General features: G+C 44.4%; 1 protein-coding gene across 3 annotated transcripts; it reads left to right on the forward strand.

The window, feature by feature from the left end:
- The first annotated feature begins 18,857 nt into the window (after positions 1-18,857).
- Positions 18,858-23,723, forward strand: adtrp1 (androgen dependent TFPI regulating protein 1). 3 transcript variants are annotated; one of them, XM_071371139.1, is made up of 6 exons: positions 18,858-20,031; positions 20,731-20,880; positions 21,025-21,126; positions 21,880-21,995; positions 22,175-22,338; positions 22,975-23,723. In XM_071371139.1, exons 3-6 carry the CDS (start codon positions 21,070-21,072, stop codon positions 22,998-23,000), a joined length of 363 nt encoding a protein of 120 aa, XP_071227240.1. In that variant the 5' UTR covers positions 18,858-20,031; positions 20,731-20,880; positions 21,025-21,069; the 3' UTR covers positions 23,001-23,723. The 3 variants fall into 3 exon arrangements, with proteins under 3 accessions (XP_071227240.1, XP_071227239.1, XP_071227238.1); XM_071371138.1 differs by lacking the exon at positions 18,858-20,031 and adding an exon at positions 20,084-20,377; XM_071371137.1 differs by lacking the exon at positions 18,858-20,031 and adding an exon at positions 20,089-20,483.
- The last annotated feature ends 1,651 nt before the right edge of the window (positions 23,724-25,374 follow it).

Below are 25,374 nucleotides of genomic sequence, written 5' to 3' on the forward strand. Positions count from 1 at the left end.
AGTGCCCTTAACCAACACAAAAACATCCTAAGGCGTTCTGCATTAGCATCGAACAGCCCCCGTGATATGCAACTTTTCAGGGAAGCTAGAAACCAATATACACAGAGTTAGAAAAGCTAAGGCTAGCTTTTTCAAGCAGAAATTTGCTTCCTGCAACACAAACTCAAAAAAGTTCTGGGACACTGTAAAGTCCATGGAGAATAAGAACACCTCCTCCCAGCTGCCCACTACACTGAGGATAGGAAACACTGTCACCACCGATATATCCACTATAATTGAGAATTTCAATAAGCATTTTTCTACGGCTGGCCATGCTTTCCACCTGGCTACCCCTACTCCGGTCAACAGCACTGCACCCAAGCCTTCCCCATTTCTCCTTCTCCCAAATCCAGTCAGCTGATGTTTTGAAAGAGCTGCAAAATCTGGACCCCTACAAATCAGCCGGGCTAGACAATCTGGACCCTTTCTTTCTAAAATGATCTGCCGAAATTGTTGCAACCCCTATTACTAGCCTGTTCAACCTCTGTTTCGTGTCATCTGAGATTCCCAAAGATTTGAAAGCAGCTGCGGTCATCCCCCTCTTCAAATCGGGGGACACTCTTGACCCAAACTGCTACAGACCTATATCTATCCTACCCTGCCTTTCTAAGGTCTTCGAAAGCCAAGCCAACAAACAGATTACCGACCATTTCGAATCCCACCGTACCTTCTCCACTATGCAATCTGGTTTCAGAGCCGGTCATGGGTGCACCTCAGCCACGCTCAAGGTCCTAAACTATATCTTAACCGCCATCGATAAGAAACAATACTGTGCAGCCGTATTCATTGACCTGGCCAAGGCTTTCGACTCTGTCAATCACCACATCCTCATCGGCAGACCATAGCCTTGGTTTCTCAAATGATTGCCTCGCCTGGTTCACCAACTACTTCTCTGATAGAGTTCAGTGTGTCAAATCGGAGGGCCTGTTGTCCGGGCCTCTGGCAGTCTCTATGGGGGTGCCACAGGATTCAATTCTTGGACCGACTCTCTTCTCTGTATACATCAATGATGTCGCTCTTGCTGCTGGTGAGTCTCTGATCCACCTCTACGCAGACGACACCATTCTGTATACTTCTGGCCCTTCTTTGGACACTGTGTTAACAACCCTCCAGACGAGCTTCAATGCCATACAACTCTCCTTCCGTGGCCTCCAATTGCTCTTAAATACAAGTAAAACTAAATGCATGCTCTTCAACCAATCGCTGCCTGCACCTGCCCGCCCGTCCAACATCACTACTCTGGACAGTTCTGACTTAGAATATGTGGACAACTACAAATACCTAGGTGTCTGGTGAGACTGTAAACTCTCCTTCCAGACTCACATCAAACATCTCCAATCCAAAATTAAATCTAGAATCGGGTTTCTATTTCGCAACAAAGCATCCTTCACTCATGCTGCAAAACATACCCTTGTAAAACTGACCATCCTACCGATCCTCGACTTTGGCGATGTCATTTACAAAATAGCCTCCAATACCCTACTCAATACATTGGATGCAGTCTATCACAGTGCCATCCGTTTTGTCACCAAAGCCCCATATACTACCCACCACTGCGACCTGTACGCTCTCGTTGGCTGGCCCTCGCTTCATACTCGTCGCCAAACCCACTGGCTCCAGGTCATCTACAAGACCCTGCTAGGTAAAGTCCCACCTTATCTCAGCTCGCTGGTCACCATAGCAGCACCTACCCGTAGCACGCGCTCCAGCAGGTATATCTCACTGGTCACCCCCAAAGCCAATTCCTCCTTTGGCCGCCTCTCCTTCCAGTTCTCAGCCAATGACTGGAACGAACTACAAAAATCTCTGAAACTGGAAACACTTATCTCCCTCTCTAGCTTTAAGCACCATCTGTCAGAGCAGCTCACAGATTACTGCACCTGTACATAGCCCATCTATAATTAGCCCAAACAACTACCTCTTCCCCTACTGTATTTATTTATTTATTTTGCTCCTTTGCACCCCAGTATTTCTACTTTGCACATTCATCCACTGCAAATCTACCATTCCAGTGTTTTACTTGCTATATTGTATTTACCTCGCCACCATGGCCTATTTATTGCCTTTACCTCCCTTATCTCACCTCATTTGCTCACATTGTATATAGACTTATTTTTCTACTGTATTATTGACTGTATGTTTGTTTTACTCCATGTGTAACTCTGTGTTGTTGAACTGCTTTGCTTTATCTTGGCCAGGTCGCAGTTGTAAATGAGAACTTGTTCTCAACTTGCCTACCTGGTTAAATAAAGGTGAAATTAAAAAAATTAAAATCATAAGACACCAAACAGAAGAAAACAGACAAACGTGTGCACTAAAAGATATGACCCTGGATACTGTGTAGCATCAGTAAACTCACTCACGTTCTCCTTCACTTAACAACTATGAACAACAAGGTACTTCTGACACTCTTCCATTAAGAAGGAAGATTGGATCCCCATTCATTGCCAAACCACCGACCAACTGGACTCAGCATCTCTCTCTCGCCATCTCTCTCGGTTGAATGTTAGCACAGACAGACTGGTACCCAGTGTCCAGGCTACCCACACCCTCAAAGCACTTTATTCTTTCATTTATGCACCTTTTTTGTGGCATTGTATTGTCTATGCTGGCTCTATTCATTGTATTGACAATTCCGTGTCATGTCAAATTTCCAGCGATTAAAAGTATGCTAATTAGTCGTGTGGAATTTATACTGTGGAATGCACAAGTGGAAACGGGATCAACTTAAGGCTTTGATGCCATCATGCAAGAATGTTTTTAAACTGAACTGTTCTATTGGTCTAGCAAATTTCTTTTTAAATAAGACTTGTTTTTAAATTATTTCACTCTGTGGCTTCAGTAATTCTAATCTCTCTCTACATTAAAAGCTCAATACCATTAGTTACGCTGTTAAATGGACACTAGATGAGGTAGATGTTTCTATTTTTAATCATGTCCATGTTCTTATGTAACCTGCAATTCAGTTTTCTTCATTGTAAACTGCTTAAGTGCACCATTGTAGCACATGCATTTGTGTAAATTAAACCTGTCTATATATCTGACCATTGTGTTGTAGACATTATACATCAATTTGTAATACACTGTACAAAGATATGAACTACATAGATATCAACTGTACATAGTCACTTTCACTCCCGCTCGTATCCCTTATTGATCTCTCTCCATTCTCTCTCTTTCTCCTGCTGCTACAGAATACAGCACTTTCTTTTCTCATGTTTATGCTCCTTGGTAGCATTGTGTTGTTTAATGTGCTCCGCTGGTGATAACAGCAATCTCCCCTTGTATCAAAGTGACTCCGAACACCTCACTGCATCACGTTATGCAAGTATGATCAGTAGACAGACAGACGGAGAGAGAAATGAGAGGGGGGGTCAATGAGGGGTAAGGGGGGGGAGCGAAAGTGACTCAAGTTATCTATTAATCCATTGCCCATGGGCAGTCAGACAGAGCAGAAGTCCAGCTAGAGTACTAGAGGTGGTAGCTGGCGGTAGAGGGAGTCCTAGACATGAGAGGTGCCCGTGTTCCAATGCAGAGATTCAGGGGGACATTAACCAAGGTACACAGCCTGATCAACTTACCCGCCAGCCATCACAAGCTGTACTCGGTAGACATATGTTTTCCATCAATGTGAGGTAAGGAGCTGAAACCTGACATCCCTCCCCACCCTATCCACATCGACGGGTCAGTAGTGGAGAAGGTGGAAAGTTTTAAGTTCCTCGGTGTACACATCACGGACAAACTGAATTGGTCCACCCACACAGACAGCGTCGTGAAGAAGGCGCAGCAGCGCCTCTTCAACCTCAGGAGGCTGAAGAAATTCGGCTTGTCACCAAAAGCACTCACAAACTTCTACAGATGCACAATCGAGAGCATCCTGGGCATCCTGGGCATCCTGGGCTGTATCACCGCCTGGTACGGCAACTGCTCCGCCCACAACCGTAAGGCTCTCCAGAGGGTAGTGAGGTCTGCAGAACGCATCACCGGGGGCAAACTACCTGCCCTCCAGGACACCTACACCACCCGATGTCACAGGAAGGCCATAAAGATCATCAAGGACAACAACCACCCAAGCCACTGCCTGTTCACCCCGCTATCATCCAGAAGGCGAGGTCAGTACAGGTGCATCAAAGCAGGGACCGAGAGACTGAAAAACAGCTTCTATCTCAAGGCCATCAGACTGTTAAACAGCCACCACTAACATTTAGCGGCCGCTGCCAACATACTGACTCAACTCCAGCCACTTTAAAAATGGGAATTGATGGAAACTATGTAAAAATGTACCACTAGCCACTTTAAACAATGCCACTTAATATAATGTTTACATACCCTACATTACCCATCTCATATGTATATACTGTACTCTATATCATCTACTGCATCTTGCCATCTTTATGTAATACATGTACCACTAGCCACTTTAAACTATGCCACTTTATGTTTACATACCCTACAGTACTCATCTCATATGTATATACCGTACTCTATACCATCTACTGCATCTTGCCTATGCCGTTCTGTACCACCACTCATTCATATATCTTTATGTACATATTCTTTATCCCTTTACACTTGTGTGTGTATAAGGTAGTAGTTGTGGAATTGTTAGGTTAGATTACTTGTTGGTTATTACTGCATTGTCGGAACTAGAAGCACAAGCATTTCGCTACACTCGCATTAACATCTGCTAACCATGTGTATGTGACTAATAAAATTTGATTTGATTTGATTTGACTTTCTTGTTGCTGGAAACCCTGAAACCAAACCCTCTCCTGCCATCTACTGGCCAGACACCAAAACAGCAGCTACAATGTTTCCCCATGTTGTTGAAGAGCAGGTGTTCCCTGACCTTTTCACTCAGGCCCCCCCTTCCAGCATTGGGGAACATCCTGCGCAACGTCTCTTTCTATGGGCACAAGCACTGTTCATGATACAAACTGTTCAGACCCCTCTTGTTGGTGGAGATATTTTTTCATCTTCTTACAATTCTATACATATTGCCATGTCTAATGTGTATTAATGTGATATTTCAGTCAAACATTACACAGGTGATCAAATATTCAAAGCTTGGTGATGAGTTGGTTGTTTGAATCAGCTGTGTAGTGCTAGGGCAAACACAACAATGTGCACCCAGGAGGAGTCCCAGGGCAGAGTTTGGGAAACCCTACGCTAGTTGACTGCTGTGGCTAGCCAAAAATGACTTGTTTTGAAAGTTGGACCATCTTATTTAAGTGTTCTTACACTATGATTTGTAACATTCAAAGAAACTGGGAAACGTCCATGGCAGGCATTGTCACCACCGCTTGCTACATAACTTGTGAGTGATAGGATGCATGAGCACCAACACCAGCCTACACCACTGCACACACACCCGTCGTTACTATGACAACTAGTGTAGCCATGTCAGCAAATGACTGCTGTCTGAGCACACACAAATCTGATTTGGTCACTTGTAACTTTAAAAAACAAAACTGATTTGAGCTTCTTATGGCTGCAGGGGCAGTATTGAGTAGCTTGGATGAAAGGTGCACAGAGGTGCCCAGAGTAAACGGCCTGCTCCTCAGTCATAGTTGCTAATATATGCATATTATTATTAGTATTGGATAGAAAACACTCTGAAGTTTCTAAAACTGTTTAAATTATGTCTGTGAGTATAACAGAACTCATATGGCAGGCAAAAACCTGAGAAAAAAATCCTAACAGGAAGTGGAAATTCTGAGGCTGGTCGATTTTCAACCAAGATCCTATTGAAATCACAGCGAGATATGGATGAGTTTGCACTTCCTACGGCTTCCACTAGATGTCAACAGTCTGTAGAACCTTGTCTGATGCCTCTACTGTGAAGGGGCGCCGAATGAGAGGGGAATTAGTCAGGTCTGCCATGACCTGACCATGCTTTCACCATGCGCGTTCACATGAGAGGGAGCTCTGTTCCATCGCTCATCTGAAGTCAATGTAATTCTCCGGTTGGAACGTTATTCAAGATTTATGTTAAAAACATTCTAAAGATTGATTCAATACATCGTTTGACATGTTTCTACGGACTGTTACGGAACTTTTGGACATTTCGTCAGGTTTTAGTGAACGCGCTTCCCTGACATTGGATTTGTTTACCAAACACGCTACAAAAATAGCTATTTGGACATAAATGATGGACATTACCGAACAAAACAAACATTTCTTGTGGAAGTGGGAGTCCTGGGAGTGCATTCCGACGAAGATCAGCAAAGGTAAGTGAAGATTTATAATGCTTTTTATGAGTTTTGTTGACTGCACAATTTGGCGGGTAACTGTATGGCTTGCTTTTGTGGCTGAACGCTGTTTTACGATTATTGAATATTGTGTTTTGCCATAAAGCTTTTTGAAATCTGACACAGTGGTTGCATTAAGAACAAGTGTATCTTTAATTCTATGTAAAACATGTATCTTTCATCAAAGTTTATGATGAGTATTTCTGTTATTTGACGTGGCTCTCAATTTCTCCGGATATTTTGGAGGCATTTCTGAACATGGTAAACTGAGGTTTTTGGATATAAATATGAACTTAATCGAACAAGACATATATGTATTGTCTAACATGAAGTCCTATGAGTGTCATCTGATGTAGATCATCAAAGGTTAGTGATTAATTTTATCTCTATTTGTGCTTTTTGTGACTCCTCTTTTTGGCTGGAAAAATGGCTGAATTTTTCTGTGAGTTGGTGGTGACCTAACATAATCATTTGTGGTGCTTTCGCTGAAAAGCCTATTTGAAACCGGACACTTTGGTGGGATTACCTTTAAAATGATTACCTTTAAAATGGTATAAAATACATGTATGTTTGAGGAATTTTAATTATGAGATTTCTGTTGTTTGAATTTGGCGCCCTGCACTTTCACTGGCTGTTGTCATATCGATCCCGTTAACGGGATTGCAGCCATAAGAAGTTGGTCTGCAGTGTGAAGAAGGCTTTAGAGATGGGCCGGATCTAGGAACAACCCCTAGTCCAGCTATTCAATCTGCCTCGATGTAAAGCTCACTGATTGGTCAGTCCACATACCCGGTGTCCCATTTTCCTGATTAGACGGAGACAATGAGAGCCAGCAGTACTTTGGTCCTCAAGTGTACAGTACATTTGAACAGACTCACTTTCAGCCAATTACGACGCAATCTGGATGCACACTAGTAAAAAAGTTACATTTTGACTTTTTAATTCTGACATCTAACTTTTTGTCTTGTTTTATTTACAGATCCTTGCAATACCACCGAGTGGACTAATGTTCCCAAGGCAGTTGGTATGTACACTGAACAAGAATATAAATGCAACATGTGAAGTGTTGGTCCCATGTTTCTTGTGCTGAAATGAAAGATCGCAGAAACTGCAGGAATGCCCACCAGAGCTGTTGCCAGAGAATTTAATGTTAATTTCTCTACCATAAGCCACCTCCAACGTCGTTTTAGAGAATTTGGCAGTACGTCCAACCGGCCTCACAACCGCAGACCAAGTGTTTTGCATCGTGTGTGTGAGCGGTTTGCTGACGTCAACGTTGTGAACAGAGTGCCCAATGGTGGCTATGGGGTTTTGGCAAGGGTAGGCATAAGCTACGAACAACAAACATAATTGCATTATATTGATCGCAATTTCAATGCACAGAAATACTGTGACGAGATCATGAGGCCCGTTGTGAGGCTCTGTTAAGGTATCTGTGACCAACACATGCATATCTGTATTTGCAGTCATGCGAAATCCATAGATTAGGGCCGAATAAACACATTCCAAAGCTATTTGTCTTCCTAAAGAGAACCATTAACTTCTGTCATTAAAACCCAGTCTCTTTCACCCCTTCTATTCTAGGCTTCTACTCTGTAATTGATTTAATATCTCAATGTTCAAAGTTTAGCTGTATCCAACAGTAGTTACAGTAGACTTAATTTGCAGTGCATAACACATTTTATTTCATTTGTTTGAATAGCAGCTGTGTGGTAGATGCAAAGATGGATGTTTATGTTGTGTTTGCTTTTAATTAGTCGCGTGATTATTCAAGTGCATAATACCTAAATCTGGCACTTTTAAATGCTTTCTTAATCTTGCGGCTATTTCTTGGACAGATGCTCTACTCCAGGAGGTCTTTGAGACTTCCGATGTCCACGACGACGTCTCGCCACCATCGCTCACAGCCTCATCAGACTGGGCTAGCAGACAACAAATGACTTCAGAAAGGCTGAGGGAGGCGAGACCATATCCCATTGACAACTGGCAACAGTGTGATACTAACCCAGCTGTCTTGCACTGTCTTGCACCGCCATCCGTGTCCCTTCTTTGGTGCCGATTTTGACACAGCCAGGCATTCTCTTTTTGTGTTCCACAATCGGGATGCCATGATGAAAGGCTTCCTACAGCCACTGCCTCCTTCTGCAGGCATCAGCCTCTTTGCAACTCTGCCTAGAAGGCCAGCATCCCAGAGTCGCCTCTTCACTGTTGACGTTGAGACAGGTGTTTTGCGGGTACTATTTAATGAAGCTGCCAGTTGAGGACTTGTGAGGCGTCGGTTTCTCAAACTAGACACTGTAATGTACTTGTCCTCTTGCTTAGTTGTGCACCGGGGCCTCCCACTCCTCTTTTTATTCTGGTTAGAGACAGTTTGCGCTGTTCTTTGTAGAGAGTAGTACACAGTGTTGTACGAGATCTTCAGTTTCTTGGCAATTTCTCGCATGGAATAGCCTTCATTTCTCAGACCAAGAATAGACTGACGAGTTTCAGAAGAAAGTTCTTTGTTTCTGGCCATTTTGAGCCTGTAATCAAACCCGCAAATGCTGATGCTCCAGATACTCAACTAGTCTAAAGAAGGCCTGTTTTATTGCTTCTTTAATCAGTACACAGTTTTCAGCTGTGCTAACATACAGTTGAAGTCGGAAGTTTACATACACTTAGGTTGGAGTCATTAACTCGTTTTTCAACCATTCCACAAATTTCTTGTTAACAAACTATAGTTTTTGTAACGGTTTTCTTCTGTGGAAGAAGGAGAGGACCAAAGCGCAGCGTGATTAGTGTTCATCATGTTTAATAAAAGACAATAAACTGAACACTTCCAAAAATACAAAACAACAAAACGTGAAAACCGAAACAGTTCTATCTGGTGCAGACACACAAAGACTGAAGACAAACACCCACCAAAACCCAACACAAAACAGGCTACCTAAATATGGTTCCCAATCAGAGACAACACAAAACACCTGCCTCTGATTGAGAACCATATCAGGCCAGACACAGAAATAGGAAAAACATAGAAATACAAAACTAGACTGCCCACCCCAACTCACGCCCTGACCATACTAAATAAAGACACAACAAAAGAAATAAAGGTCAGAACGTGACAGTTTTGGCAAATCGGTTAGTACATCTACTGTGTGCATGCCACAAGTAATTTTTCCAACAATTGTTTACAGACATATTATTTGACTTACAATCACTGTATCACAATTCCAGTGGGTCAGAAGTTTACATACACTAAGTTGACTGTGCCTTTAAACAGCTTTGAAAATTCCAGAAAATGTCACGGCTTTAGAAGCTTCTGATAGAATAATTGACATCATTTGTGTAACGGCTGTCATATTCGTTCTCCTCCTCAGACGAGGAGGAGCATGGATCGGACCAAGATGCAGCGAGGTATGTAGACATAATGATTTATTAAATGAAGACGAAACACGAAGAACACTTGAATAAACTACAAAACAACAAACGACGTTAAACAGACCTGAACTTGTGAACATAAAAAACAATGAACGCACGAACAGGAAAGAACGAACGAAACGAGACGAGACAGTACCGTGTGGTGCAACAAACACAGACACAGCAACAATCACCCACAAACAAACAGTGAGAACAGCCTACCTTAATATGGTTCTCAATCAGAGGAAACGTCAAACACCTGCCTCTAATTGAGAACCATATCAGGCAACACATTTAACCCAACATAGAAACACATAACATAGAATGCCCACCCCAACTCACGCCCTGACCAACTAAACACATACAAAAACAAGGAAAACAGGTCAGGAACGTGACAGAACCCCCCCCTCAAGGTGCGAACTCCGGGCGCACCACCTAAAGTCTAGGGGAGGGTCTGGGTGGGCATCTGTCCACGGTGGCGGCTCCGGCTCCGGACGTGGTCCCCACCCCACCATAGTCAAACCCCGCTTCCGTAGCCTCCTCCAAATGGCCACCCTCCAAATTAACCCCACTGGATTAAGGGGCAGCACCGGACTAAGGGGCAACACCGGAATGAGGGGCAGCTCCGGACTGAGGGGCAGCTCCGGACTGAGGGGCAGCTCCGGACTGACTGGCGGATCCTGGCTGGCTGACGGCTCTGGCGGATCCTGGCTGGCTGACGGCTCTGGCGGATCCTGGCTGGCTGACGGCTCTGGCGGATCCTGGCTGGCTGACGGCTCTGGCGGATCCTGGCTGGCTGACGGCTCTGGCGGATCCTGGCTGGCTGACGGCTCTGGCGGATCCTGGCTGGCGGACGGCTCTGGCGGATCCTGTCTGGCGGACGGCTCTTGCGGATCCTGTCTGGCGGACGGCTCTGGCTGCTCCTGTCTGGCGGACGGCTCTGGCTGCTCCTGTCTGGCGGACGGCTCTGGCTGCTCCTGTCTGGCGGACGGCTCTGGCTGCTCCTGTCTGGCGGACGGCTCTGGCTGCTCCTGTCTGGCGGACGGCTCTGGCTGCTCCTGTCTGGCGGACGGCTCTCGCTGCTCCTGTCTGGCGTACGGCTCTGGCTGCTCCTGTCTGGCGGGCAGCTCTGACGGCTCGGGACAGACGGGCAGCTCGGGACAGACGGACAGCTCGGGACAGACGGGCAGCTCGGGACAGACGGGCGGCTCTGACGGCTCGGGACAGACGGGCAGCTCTGATGGCTCGGGACAGACGGGCAGCTCTGACAGCGCTGGGCAGGCAGGCAGCTCAGACAGCGCTGGGCAGGCAGGCAGTTCTGGGCAGACTGGCAGTGCAGGCGGCTCTGGGCAGACGGGCACACCTGTAGGGAGGAGACGGAGAGACAGCCTGGTGCGTGGGGCTGCCACAGGACCCACCAGGCTGGAGAGACCTACAGGAGGCTTGATGTTAAAAAGAGGCACCTGAAGGACCGGGCTGTGGGGGAGCACTGGAGCTCTGGTGCGCAGCCTTGGCACCACTCCCCAAGGCTGGAATACTACTCCAGCCCGTACCCTCCAGAGTGCAGGCACAGGTTGAACCGGGCTGTGGATGAGCACTGGAGATCTAGTGCCTACTACGCGCACCTCTCCCTTAGGCTCCACTCCCACATTTGCCCGGTACGAGCGGAGCGTAGGCATAGGACGCACTGCATCCTCCCATTGCCCCGGAGACACAGCACGCAGAGCCGGCGCAGGATACCCTGGACCGAAACTGCGTACCGGAGACCAGACGCGCTGAGCAGGCACAATACGCCCCGGCTGGATGCCCACACTCACATGACACTTTCGGGGGGTTGCCCTATAGCGCACCGGGCTATGGGCACGCACTGGCGACACCGTGCGCTTAACCGCATAACACGGTGCCTGACCAGTGACGCGTTGCTTATAATAAGCACGAGGAGTGCGCACAGGTCTGCTACCTGGCTTAGCCACACTCCTCTCTAGCCCCCCCCCCAAAAAATTCTGGGGTTGCCTCTCGTACCTGTCGCGCTGCCGTGCTGCCTCCTCATATCGCCGCCGCTCAGCTTTCGCTTCCTCCAGCTCAGCTTTGGGGCGGCGATACTCCCCAGCCTGTGCCCAGGGTCCTTCTCCGTTCAAAATCTCCTCCCATGTCCAGGAGTCCTGGGATTTCTGCTGCTGCTGTCGCTGTCCTTTTCCCCGCTGCTTGATCCTTTGTTGGTGGGTGATTCTGTCTGGTGCAGCAACACAAAACAGAAAACAATCACCCACAAACAAACAGTGAGAACAGCCTACCTTAATATGGTTCTCAATCAGAGGAAACGTCAAACACCTGCCTCTAATTGAGAACCATATCAGGCAACACATTTAACCCAACATAGAAACACATAACATAGAATGCCCACCCCAACTCACGCCCTGACCAACTAAACACATACAAAAACAAGGAAAACAGGTCAGGAACGTGACAATTTGAGTCAATTGGGGATGTATCTGTGGATGTATTTCAAGGCCTTACCTTCAAACTCTGTGCCTCGTTGCTTGACATCATGGTAAAATCTAAAGAAATCAGCCAAGACCTCAGAAAAATAATTTTAGACCTCCACAAGTCTGGTTCATCCTTTGGAGCAATTTCCAAACGCCTGAAGGTACCACGTTCATCTGTACAAACAATAGTACGCAAGTATAAACACCACGGGACCACACAGCCGTCATACCGCTCAGGAAGGAGACACGTTCTGTCTCCTAGAGATGAATGTACTTTGGTGCGAAAAGTGCAAATCCATCCCAGAACAAAAGCAAAGGACCTTGTGAAGATGCTGGAGGAAACAGGTTCAAAAGTATCTATATCCACAGTAAAACGAGTCCTATATCGAAATAACCTGAAAGCCCGCTCAGCAAGGAAGAAGCCACTGCTCCAAAACCGCCATAAAAAAGCCAGACTACGGTTTGCAACTGCACATGGGGACAAAGATCGTACTTTTTTGAGAAATGTCCTCTGGTCTGTTGAAACAAAAATAGAACTGTTTGGCCATATAATGACCATCGTTATGTTTGGAGGAAAAAGGGAGAGGCTTGCAAGCCGAAGAACACCATCCCAACCGTGAAGCATGGGGGTGGCAGCATCATATTGTGTGGGTGCATTGTTGCAGGAGGGACTGGTGCACATCACAAAATAGACGGCATCATGAGGACGGAAAATTATGTGGATATATTGAAGCAACATCTCAAGACATCAGTCAGGAAGTTAAAGCTTGGTCGCAAATGGGTCTTCCAAATGGACAATGACCACAAGCATACTTCCAAAGTTATGGCAAAATGGCTTAAGGACAACAAAGTCAAGGTATTGGAGTGACTGTCACAAAGCCCTGACCTCGATCCTATAGAAAATTTGTGGGCAGAACTGAAAAAGTGTGTGCGAGCAAGGAGGCCTACAAACCTGACTCAGTTACATCAGCGCCTGTCAGAAGGAATGGGCCAAAATTCACCCAACTTATTGTGGGAAGCTTGTGGAAGGCTACCCAAAACGTTTGACCCAAGTTAAACAATTTAAAGGCAATGCTACCAAATACTAATTGAATGTATGTAAACTTCTAACCCACTGGGAATGTGATGAAAGAAATAAAAGCTGAAATAAATCATTCTCTCTACTATTATTCTGACATTTCACATTCTTAAAATAAAGTGGTGATCCTAACTGACCTAAGACAGGGAATTTTTACTAGGATTAAATGTCAGGAATTGTGAAACTGAGTTGAAATGTATTTGGCTAAGGTGTATGTAACCTTCCGACTTCAACTGTATATATACGAAAGTTCGTGGACACCCCTTAAAATGAGTGGTTTCGGCTATTTCATCCACACCTATTGCTGACAGGTGTATAAAATCAAGCCCGCAGCCATGCAATCTCCATAGTCAAACATTGGCAGTAGAATGGCCTTACTGAAGAGCTGTGACTTTCAACGTGGCATCGTCATATGATGTTATCTTTCCACAAGTCAATTTGTCAAATTTCTGCCCTTCTAAAGCTGCCCCAGTCAACTGTAAGTGCTGTTATTGTGAAGTGGAAACAGTGTTCAGCTGTGCTAACATAATTGCAAAAGGGTTTTCTCATGATCAATTAGCCTTTTAAAATTATAAACTTGGATTAGCTAACACAACGTGCCATTGGAACACAGGAGTGATGGTTGCTGATAATGGGCCTCTGTACACCTATGTAGATATTCCATAAAAAATCTGCCATTTCCAGCTACAATAGTAATTTACAACATTAACAATGCCTGCACTGTATTTCTGATCAATTTGATGTTATTTTAATGGACAAAAAATATGCTTTTCTTTCAAAAACAAGGATATTTCTAAGTGACCCTAAACTTTTGAACGGTAGTGTATATCAAGCAACTATTTTTATATTCAAATCAAATCAAATCAAATCAAATTTTATTAGTCACATACACATGGTTAGCAGATGTTAATGCGAGTGTAGCGAAATGCTTGTGCTTCTAGTTCCGACAATGCAGTAATAACCAACAGTAATCTAACCTAACAATTCCACACTACTACCTTACACACACACACAAGTGTAAAGGGATAAAGAATATGTACATAAAGATATATGGATGAGTGGTGGTACAGAACGGCATGGCAGATGCAGTAGATGGTATAGAGTACGGTATATACATATGAGATGAGTACTGTAGGGTATGTAAACATAAAGTGGCATAGTTTAAAGTGGCTAGTGGTACATGTATTGCATAAAGATGGCAAGATGCAGTAGATGATATAGAGTACAGTATATATACATATGAGATGGGTAATGTAGGGTATGTAAACATTGTATTAAGTGGCATTGCTTAAAGTGGCTAGTGGTACATTTTTACATAATTTCCATCAATTCCCATTTTTAAAGTGGCTGGAGTTGAGTCAGTATGTTGGCAGCGGCCGCTAAATGTTAGTGGTGGCTGTTTAACAGTCTGATGGCCTTGAGATAGAAGCTGTTTTTCAGTCTCTCGGTCCCTGCTTTGATGCACCTGTACTGACCTCGCCTTCTGGATGATAGCGGGGTGAACAGGCAGTGGCTTGGGTGGTTGTTGTCCTTGATGATCTTTATGGCCTTCCTGTGACATCGGGTGGTGTAGGTGTCCTGGAGGGCAGGTAGTTTGCCCCTGGTGATGCGTTCTGCAGACCTCACTACCCTCTGGAGAGCCTTACGGTTGTGGGCGGAGCAGTTGCCGTACCAGGCGGTGATACAGCCCGACAGGATGCTCTCGATTGTGCATCTGTAGAAGTTTGTGAATGCTTTTGGTGACAAGCCGAATTTCTTCAGCCTCCTGAGGTTGAAGAGGCGCTGCTGCGCCTTCTTCACAACGCTGTCTGTGTGGGTGGACCAGTTCAGTTTGTCCGTGATGTGTACACCGAGGAACTTAAAACTTTCCACCTTCTCCACTACTGACCCGTCGATGTGGATAGGGGGGTGCTCCCTCTGCTGTTTCCTGAAGTCCACAATCATCTCCTTTGTTTTGTTGACGTTGAGTATGAGGTTATTTTCCTGACACCACACTCCGAGGGCCCTCACCTCCTCCCTGTAGGCCGTCTCGTCGTTGTTGGTGATCAAGCCTACCACTGTAGTGTCATCCGCAAACTTGATGATTGAGTTGGAGGCGTGCATGGCCACGCAGTCGTGGGTGAACAGGGAGTACAGGAGAGGGCTCAGAACGCACCCTTGTGGGGCCCCAGTGTTGAGGATCAGCGGGGTGGAGATGTTGTTACCTACCCTCACCACCTGGGGGCGGCCCGTCAGGAAGTCCAGGACCCAGTTGCACAGGGCGGGGTCGAGACCCAGGGTCTCGAGCTTGATGACGAGTTTGGAGGGTACTATGGTGTTAAATGCTGAGCTGTAATCGATGAACAGCATTCTCACATGGGTATTCCTCTTGTCCAGATGGGTTAGGGCAGTGTGCAGTGTGGTTGCGATTGCGTCGTCTGTGGACCTATTGGGTCGGTAAGCAAATTGGAGTGGGTCTAGGGTGTCCGGTAGGGTGGAGGTGATATGGTCCTTGACTAGTCTCTCAAAGCACTTCATGATGACGGAAGTGAGTGCTACGGGGCGGTAGTCGTTTAGCTCAGTTACCTTAGCTTTCTTGGGAACAGGAACAATGGTGGCCCTCTTGAAGCATGTGGGAACAGCAGACTGGGATAAGGATTGATTGAATATGTCCGTAAACACACCAGCCAGCTGGTCTGCGCATGCTCTGAGGACGCGGCTGGGAATGCCGTCTGGGCCTGCAGCCTTGCGAGGGTTAACACGTTTAAATGTTTTACTCACCTCGGCTGCAGTGAAGGAGAGCCCGCAGGTTTTGGTAGGGGGCCGTGTCAGTGGCACTGTATTGTCCTCAAAGCGGGCAAAAAAGTTGTTTAGCCTGTCTGGGAGCAAGACATCCTGGTCCTCGACGGGGCGGATTTTCTTTTTGTAATCCGTGATTGACTGTAGACCCTGCCACATACCTCTTGTGTCTGAGCTGTTGAATTTCGACTCGATTTTGTCTCTGTACTGAGACTTGGCCTGTTTGATTGCCTTGCGGAGAGAATAGCTACACTGTTTGTATTCGGTCATGCTTCCGGTCACCTTGCCCTGGTTAAAAGCAGTGGTTCGCGCTTTCAGTTTCACGCGAATGCTGCCGTCAATCCACGGTTTCTGGTTTGGGAATGTTTTTATCGTTGCTGTGGGTACGACATCGTCAATGCACTTCCTAATGAACTCGCTCACCGAATCAGCATATTCGTCAACTATTCCACAACTATTATCAGATTAACTGTTTTTCTACAGATAATTATCAGACTAGTTTCACAAAAGTAGTGCACTGGGCCTTTACTGGTGCTGTCATTTTTTCCCCTACTGCACCCCCCAAAAAATGTTTTTAACGAATTGTAGCACCCCACCCCAAACTACTTCCCGCGGCTATACGTGCTGGGCGTTGCCTGAACCCGCCTTGTTGGTTCTTGGCTGGGGTTAGCTAGCTAGAATTAGAGCCTTCTGGCTAGCCTGTAATTTATGGTTGTAATTACGTTGTGTAACAGCAAAATGTCTATGTACTTGTCATTTGGTTGTAACTAACATTAGTTTAAGTTGGCTAGCTAATGTTTTGAGGAGAACAGTAGAATCTAGACCAGATGTGCAGCTGCCGCAGCGGCTGATGCAGTGCCCAGACGTGACGAGAGCAATCTTCTACAGAGTTAAGGTAAAATCTCTCGGATTATATGTTGATTTCAATGTTAAACAAATTTGAAGATTTACTTTTTTTGGCTTGCTAATTGAGCTGCTTTACCTGGGCTCGCGTGTAGTGCAGCAGTCATTGCTAGCTAGTTATTGTTTTACATTAACATTTTAGTCATTTAGTATAGTGCCTTGCTAAAGGGCACATCAGATTTTTCATCTAGTCAGCTCAGGGATGAACTAGATCTGTATTATATTCCATCGTTTTTAATCTAATTGCACTGTGTTGCTATCTGTCTCATGCTATACAGTTAATTCGCATGAAGATTGAATTCTGTTGAATTGTCAAGTGGACTAAACTCATTAAAATAACATTGTGCCTCTTTCAGATCTGCCAAACACACCTCTGCCTCTGACAGCTTCTCCCTGTGCTGACCACCGATGGACCGTACACATGAGAGCTGCCATTGATGGGCTCAGGGAGAAAGACATCCTGAGCGGGTGGATGGGACATACAGCTCTACCACCAGTGTCATGACTGTGTCATTAGCTGCCACAGCTAAACTAATTTACTAATGTTTATTGCACCATATAGTATGTGTTTTCTTTTTCTCCATACAAGATCTAAGCTCCTTCCTGGTTGGCCCTGTCCGTTGAACAGCACCAGTGTCTCACAACCCCTCTGTCTCAGTCACCAGTAATTATGCTGCAATAGTTTGTGCTGGGGGCTAGGGTCATCTTTTCTTATCTGGTGTACTGTGTGTTCTTAGGCATACTCTCACTAATCCAACCCCCCCCCCCCCATTTGTCAACAACAGCTTCAACACATCATAGCAACATGCTTGACTGAAAATCTTTAAACATGTATATAGACTTCAGTGGAGGCTGCTGAGGGGAGGATGGCTCATAAAAATGGCTGGAATGGTATCAAATGTGATTTCCATGTGGTTGATACCATTCCATTGAATCCATTACTGTGAGCCATACTCCCCTCAGCAGCCTCCACTGATAGACTTTATGGGGGTGATGATGTTGCCCATCACATTTTATATATTATGCCAATATGTCAAAGTTCTCAATCAGGAAGATGATGTTCAGAATGATATGTTCATGACTTTTGATGTTCACAGGACTCTCCAATGCTATGTTGAACGAGCACCACAGATGGAGGGGGAGGAAAACAGATCGCTTCTCTCTACCACACCTTCACCAAGTCATCCCATTTTTGCTTCATTTTCTAAAATAAATACAGAATTCATTTTGTTTCTAATAGTTTTTTATGCTAGATGTGAGTTAATTTAGCAGGTCTATAATGTATTGTTTTGGAATGTTATTAAATATACACTCAGTCACAAGTCATTGCCCTTTTAAATATTTGCTACTTTGTAGATGCTGAAAGTCATTCGTTTTGGGCTAAGACTATGATCTGTAAATGTCCACGACCCTTTTTTTTAAAGTTGAGTGAAATTATTTGTTTTGCTACTGTCTGGTGAGGAAGTGGGCCATATGTAATCAGTTTATGGATGTATAAACGGAGGGCATCTGTAAAAGACATGGACAACATCAGGGAATAAGCAGGTAAATGTAGAGGCTGTCAATGACAAACGGTGCAGAGAAATAACATTACTTAGGATAACAGATATTAGATACTTTTGTGTGTATATATATATATATATATAGTGTATGTATGTGGACACCCTTTCAAATTAGTGGTTTTGGCTATTTCAGCCACACCTGTTGCTGACAGGTGTATAAAATTGAGCACACAGCCATGCAATCTCCATAGACAAACATTGGCAGTAGAATGGCCTTACTGAAGAGCTGTGACTTTCAACGTCACTGTCATAGGATGGCACCTTTCCAACAAGTCAGTTTGTAAAATGTCTGCCCTGCTAGAGCTGCCCCAGTCAACTGTAGGTGCTGTTATTGTGAAGTGGAAACGTCTAGGAGCAACAACGGCTTAGCCATGAAGTGGTAGGACACACAAGCTCACATAACGGGACCGGCGAGTGCTGAAGCGAGAAAAAATTATCCTCGGTTGCAACACTTACTACCAAGTTGCAAACTGTCACTGGAAGCAACGTCAGCACAAGAACTGTTCGTTTGGAACTTCATGAAATGGGCTTCCATGGCCGAGCACACAAGCTTTAGATCGCCGCCATTGGATTCTGGAGCAGTGTAAATTCGTTCTCTGGAGTGATGAATCACGCTTCACCATCTGGCAGTCTGACGGATGAATATGGGTTTGGCGGATACCAGGAGAACGCTACCTACCAGAATGCATAGTGCCAACTGTAAAATTATGTGGAGGAGGAATAATGGTCTGGGGCTGTTTATCATGGGTCATGCTAGGTCCCTTAGTTCCAGTGATGGGAAATATTAATGCTACAGCATAAAATGACATTCTAGGCGATTCTGTGCTTCCAACTTTGTGGCTCCTGTTTCAACATGACAATACCCACGTGTACAAGTCAGGTCCATACAGAAATGGTTTGTCGAGATTGGTGTAGAACTTTACTGGCCTGCACAGAGCCCTGACCTCAACCCCATCGAACACCTTTGGTATGAATTGGAATCCTGACTGCGAGCCAAGCCTAATCGCCCAACTCCAGTGCCCGGCCTAACTGGCTGAATTGAAGCAAGTCCCCGCAGCAATGTTCCAGAGTGTAGGCTGTTATAGCAGTAAAGTCCATGACTTTGTAATGAGAAATTCGACGAGCAGGAGCCCACATACTTTTGGTCATGTAGTGTATGTTAACTGGACAATTTTGTAAAATACTGTTAGCTTCAACTAACATAACAAGTACATAGACCTATTTCTCTGTAAAACAACGTTAGTTCCAGTCTATGATATTAGCCAGAAGGCTCTGATGCTAGCTAGCGAACAAGTCAAGTCTATGGAAGAGGCTAGCTAGCATCAGCTTTGTAGTGGTTATACTATGTTGAAACACTCGTTTTAAAAAATGTCTAAAATGTTTTCCACAAGCGTATTGCTGTAGCTTTTAAATCCTGTGAATGTAATTTAGCAATTTTAACGAAATCTCCTGTTGGCTGCCTGACATCGCACCCGAAACGGCTTCCCCAGTATGAAGATCGGTTGGAACGTTCGAGCGTGGAATGTGCTTTGAGGGTAGTGCATCCTTCTCGTTACATGTCCTTATAATTAGAAAGATTGCGCAGAAAACCAGGTGTTTTAATCGGCGTATGCCTTACGATTATTAAGATAAGCAGAGTAAGGTGTTTACATGGCTAATTATATACTCGGCCTTCTGCCATAATCAGTTTAATATCGAATGTTTTGGGAATCGTTTCATGAACATTGTGCAGTACTGTACTCGGCCTCCAGGATGTGTCATTGATTCACATTAGGTCCTTAGGCGCACACTGCGTCCATACGGAGACTCAGGAGCTGTCAAAATGGCTACGACTATGTCATGGACATCATATCTCCTTATTCATTTAGTCATATTTTCATGGTATGTCTTTACGTTATCGGCGAATTGCTCATTGAAAAGCACAGAGATACATCCAGGAGCCAAAACATTTGGAGGCCGCTGGAAATATCTGACTTTCCTCAATCTGGTAAATGTGCTTGGTTGTTGACATCGAGGGCGACGCAAACGAAATGTCATTGGAATGAATGGGACCTGTACAGTAGTAGGCAAAAAAACGACAGCGTATGTTAGAAATCGGTTCCACATCCTCGTCTGCATTACATCCCTTTTGATCTTCCTGTGGCTCCAAGACACGGATTAATTCACTGCTTTATGTATATAGCTAGCCATGGTGTTCAGAGTAGCCTAACCATTACTGAATCATTATTCCACAGGTTTTGCAGACTGTGTTCTTCGGGCTCGTTGTTTTGATTGACATCATCCACCTGATATTGCCATCCAAAAGTTTGAAATGTGGTGTACCGCTCCTCCTAGTGAAATTAAGAGACACCATTTTCACTATTTTGGCGTTTCCTATTGGTACAGTAAGTGCCTTTTTTTCTCCTACATGTTATGTATTTATATTTTCTGTGCGCGCATATTAGACGTGTGTATAAGCTACATTTATTACTGATAACATGCTTTGTATTGGACAAAATATAACCCCTTTTCTCTTCTGTTCTCCCCAGTTTGTGTTCTTGTCCTTCTGGTCGATATATCACTATGACAGAGAGATGGTCTATCCTAAGTTTCTAGATGACATTATTCCTAGCTGGCTGAACCATGCTCTGGTAAGCACACAATCATTTGCACATGCTGGACTTTGTACTAAAGTGATCCCAATGTATTCAATTAAAGATGGGGCTTCATCCAATTGGCAGTGCTGCTCAGCGTGGCTTTGTATCACATTGCTCTTGCTAGAAATTTGCTAGAAAGTTCTTGCTAGAAATTCAAGGTTAGAGTTTTTTTTTTTATAGGATCATACTCAGATTCACAGAGCTTTGTATCTCCTATGATCATTATATTATGGTTGCATTGTAAATGAATTTATGTAGCCAGTCACACAGCGATTTGGTGTTCCCAATATTTTTCAACCAACTGAGCCCAATTTAGAACTACATGAATAATCTGTCAGTGCATAATGGACACTCCTCTCACTCTGTGTGGTCTCTTTCTCCACTACACCTATACAGTACATACAAGTTGACAGTAGAATACTTTGTCAGAACTGGTTCTAACCAGTTGCGAGCTGTAAAACAGTCTAGCAGACGCTTGCTGTAGATGTTTCACAACAGGCAGTGACGATTACACAATAGCTGGACCTCTTCCTCCATTCTATCTCATTGTTTCTCAATCTATTCCAGGAGGTGCATTGTTTTTGTTCTGGCCCAACACTAACATGTCATACCCTTGTTTATGTGGCCACAATGCATTAACACATGCAATGGTCTATTTTGTCTACACATTTGTTACACATGGGGCTATGATGATAGGGTTGTTTTCTATCATTCTTCAATTGGCATGTATTTTCCCTCTGTTTGCAGCACACTATCATCCTGCCCCTGGCACTGCTGCAGATGTATATTCAGCCTCATCGATATGGCAGCAAGATGAGAGGCATCCTAGGTCTGGCCTTCTTTTCTGCGGTATATCTGGGATGGTAAGCAAGGTTCAATTAATCACATTGTCAAGTTGTTGTGGTTTGACGAAACCTTTTCTGTTTCTTCGAGTCTTCTTCGTCTCGCTCACTCCTCCCCTCTCCTTTCCCTTGACTGAATGTTATGATACTTTTACAACATTGTGAAAATCTCCTAGAACAATCCTCCATCCCCATCATAGGGTTCTGTGGGTGCACCATGCGGCTGGTATCTGGGTCTACCCCATCATGGAGCGCCTGAGTCCCGTGGGCCTGGTTATATTCCTGGGGGTGGCTTGCATCACCCTGGCCCCCCTCTACCTGCTGGGGGAGAAACTCAACCACAAAATCTGGAGGAGCACTGCAGGTGGGACCGCTCTCATACTGTAATGACAGGGAATAACCGCACACCATTTAGATGCAGCAGTGTTTCTCTCCTAGAGTGCCACAAGGCCTCTGAATTTGATTTGGCAGTTTGTCAGGGAAGTTTACCTTTGGTGTGTTAGTTAAGCAATAATACACAAGGCCATGTGTTAAGACATGGTTATGGGTGTATTATTACTTTTATAAAATGGGTTACCAGCATTAAAAAGCAATATTCTTTCCCTAACCATACATTTTTCAACTAAACGTGATGCTACACTCAATAACACTGGTTGTCAAGTGCAATTTTAGGCGTTCTCTAGTCGTTAGTTATTCGTATTGACTGCCATGTAAAGCAAAACCACCCAGAACTTTGCAGGGTGCCATGGCAAACAATTTACAGTGGAGATCAAGTTTATGAATTGCATGGGAAGGCAGATGACAATGGATCTGTAAAAGTAGTAGCAGTGCGTTGCTAAGTAAACGACAAACAATGGCACTTTTTTTATGAATGTACTGGGGGCATGTGTATGTTTTCTGTATCATTGACAGGATAGGCTCTAACAATGAGGTTTCCAAACCAACCTTTGAATAATTGTTAATTAACTACTACTACTCTCTTTCGCTCTCTTTTTAATAGGACCTCAGAAGAAAAAGAAAAAGTAAGCGTGTGCTGGTATGAGTGCCACAGAGGGGACCAGAGAGGCCTATAATGATGATATCACACGAGGACGGACAGGACACGGCACCCCCAGCACTGATTACCTCAACCAGAAGAGACTGGTGGATCTCTTGTTGGAGATCAGATCTAGAATCAGATTACCTTCTCCTCAGTCCTCATTTGAACCATTACGATGAAAAAAAAGTATATTATTCTGATCCTATATCAGCAGTTAGAGGCAACTTGTGCTTGCTCTGTATCGCTCAGGCAGATCTCAGGCAGTGGGCATAATGTGCTTCTATGGTCAAGCCAAATTATTTTAAGATTAAATTCAATGATTAGACTTAATTTACTCCACAAGGGGATATTGTGCTACTTGTCACAGTGAGATAACAGCTCAATATGAAACTTAAGTTGATCCTTATTGGTTGTGTTAACCCAATTGTTCTCTCACCATCCGTGAAGTAGACTTGCACTGACTGTAGAATAATACTTTAGTATATGCAACTCTAGTGATCTCTCTCATTTTGTGATGCCATTTCCTTTATCATGACGCTGTTTAACTTGATACTGTACTGTTGGTTGTGAAAGGGACAGTTCCTTATGTGCACTTGCTAGTTTACCCTTTGAATTCATGCGTATATGCTCACTTTTAGAACACTAATTCCTTATGTAACTTGGAGAGAAATATGAGACCATGATGATGAAATTAAAACATTTGAAATATACACGTTGATGTCACTCCCTTCTTTATTAGGTGAAACATTCAACACATTGCAATCTGAGCTGCTTTATGACCACGGTGAGGATTCATTCTATTATACCGCGCGGGAATCTTTGCCCATCACTGCCATTTGTAGCCAGGTGATGGTGCCATCAGGTCAATATTTTCTCCTCTACAGGCAACCAGGGTAAACCGTGTCTATGGCAAATAAATATCCCCACTCCTAGGGTATCGGAGGGTAGAATGGAGCTACCACCATTTTGTTTAAGTAAGTAAAGCCTTGTTCACACTGCAGGCCTTAATGCTCATCAGTTTTGTTTTTCAAATCTGTTTTGGACTTTGACTGTCCAAACAGCAAGTTACAAGTGACCAAATCAGATTTGTGTGTGTTCAGACAGCAGTCATTTGCTGACACGGCTACGCTAGTTGTAACGTGTGCGCAGTGTTGTAGGCTGATTGTTGGTGGTGCACATCCTTGCTATCACTCAGAAGTTATGTAGCAAGCGAAGGAGACAACAATGCCTGACGTTTTCCAGTTGCATAGAATTTTCTAAATCATAGTGTAAGAACACTTTTAAAGCCTCAAAGGATAAGAGGATCCAAATTTCAAAATGAATCCTGTTTGGCTAGCCACAGCAGTCAACTAGTGAGCTAGGTAGCTGTTTAGCTTTTCTAGCACAGTCACTAATTTGTTTGCAAACAATTAACAAGCTAGTTAGCTACCACATGTTATTGTAAAACTGTCAACCGAGTAGCTAGCAAGATACACCAAATAACAGTCTAAAAACCACTTGAGGGTAAATAAATCAGATTTGACACTTCAGACAAGTCACATGACCTGGAATCTGATTTGTATCTGATTTCAAACCACCTACGTAGGTGGTTTGAAATGTGGCTTGAAATATCAGAGTCCATGTGATTTTTAGCTGTTCAGACTGCAGGAAAAATAATAGATTCAAATCGGATATGCAAATAAATAGGATGAGTCACATCAAACTGCCAATGTGAACATGGCTTTAGTAGTCTTCTCTGAGCCAGACTGGCCCATAGGAAAGGTTCCTGTTTATGTAACGCTAGGCAGCTTGATGTACAAGTTTACCACCTGGACAGGGCGCTAGTGTGTCGCAGGGCCTTAATGGGGCATCATTTTGATCATCTTTGGTATGACTCAACCGGGGATTGAATCTCCATCCATCAAAGGGTGGACACTAACAACGAGGTGACTAAGCTGGTATTACCATTTTGTTTACCTACCAAAACAGGTCTATATGAAGTGTCTAGCGGTGGGGACTATAAGTTGTTTATAGATGTTAATTTAGTTAGTGTCTATCCCTGGGCAGCTGTCCCCACACTATGATCTCACTCATCAGGCCAGGGTAATCTTCTCAACAGCATTCTCTCACCCAGAGGTCATGTATCACCCTCTTTATGTAAGACTGTAAGACTCCTACACAATTAGGTATCTGTACAAAAGAGTGTACAACTGAGCAGAAAAGTAGTGGTATTTGGTCACACTTTAAATGAGGTGATGTGTAATGGCACAGTCCTGCACAATGTTGCATTGTGTCCCCAGAGGATCCAACAAGACTGATATTAACTAAGATCCTTCTCATCAATTGAGCCCCCTGATCCTGTCACACATTCATCAATCATCT

The sequence above is a fragment of the Salvelinus alpinus genome, chromosome 28 (genome assembly GCF_045679555.1).
Source record: "Salvelinus alpinus chromosome 28, SLU_Salpinus.1, whole genome shotgun sequence".
NCBI classification, from domain to species: Eukaryota; Metazoa; Chordata; class Actinopteri; order Salmoniformes; family Salmonidae; genus Salvelinus; species Salvelinus alpinus.

Excerpts from the sequence above, each read along its gene's own strand:
- adtrp1 (XM_071371137.1), top strand. The coding sequence starts at position 20,319 with ATGGCTACGACTATGTCATGGACATCATATCTCCTTATTCATTTAGTC. Across the intron at positions 20,484-20,730 it reads ATCTGACTTTCCTCAATCTG|GTTTTGCAGACTGTGTTCTT; the intron begins GTAAATGTGCTT and ends ATTATTCCACAG. Across the intron at positions 21,127-21,879 it reads GCTGGCTGAACCATGCTCTG|CACACTATCATCCTGCCCCT; the intron begins GTAAGCACACAA and ends CTCTGTTTGCAG.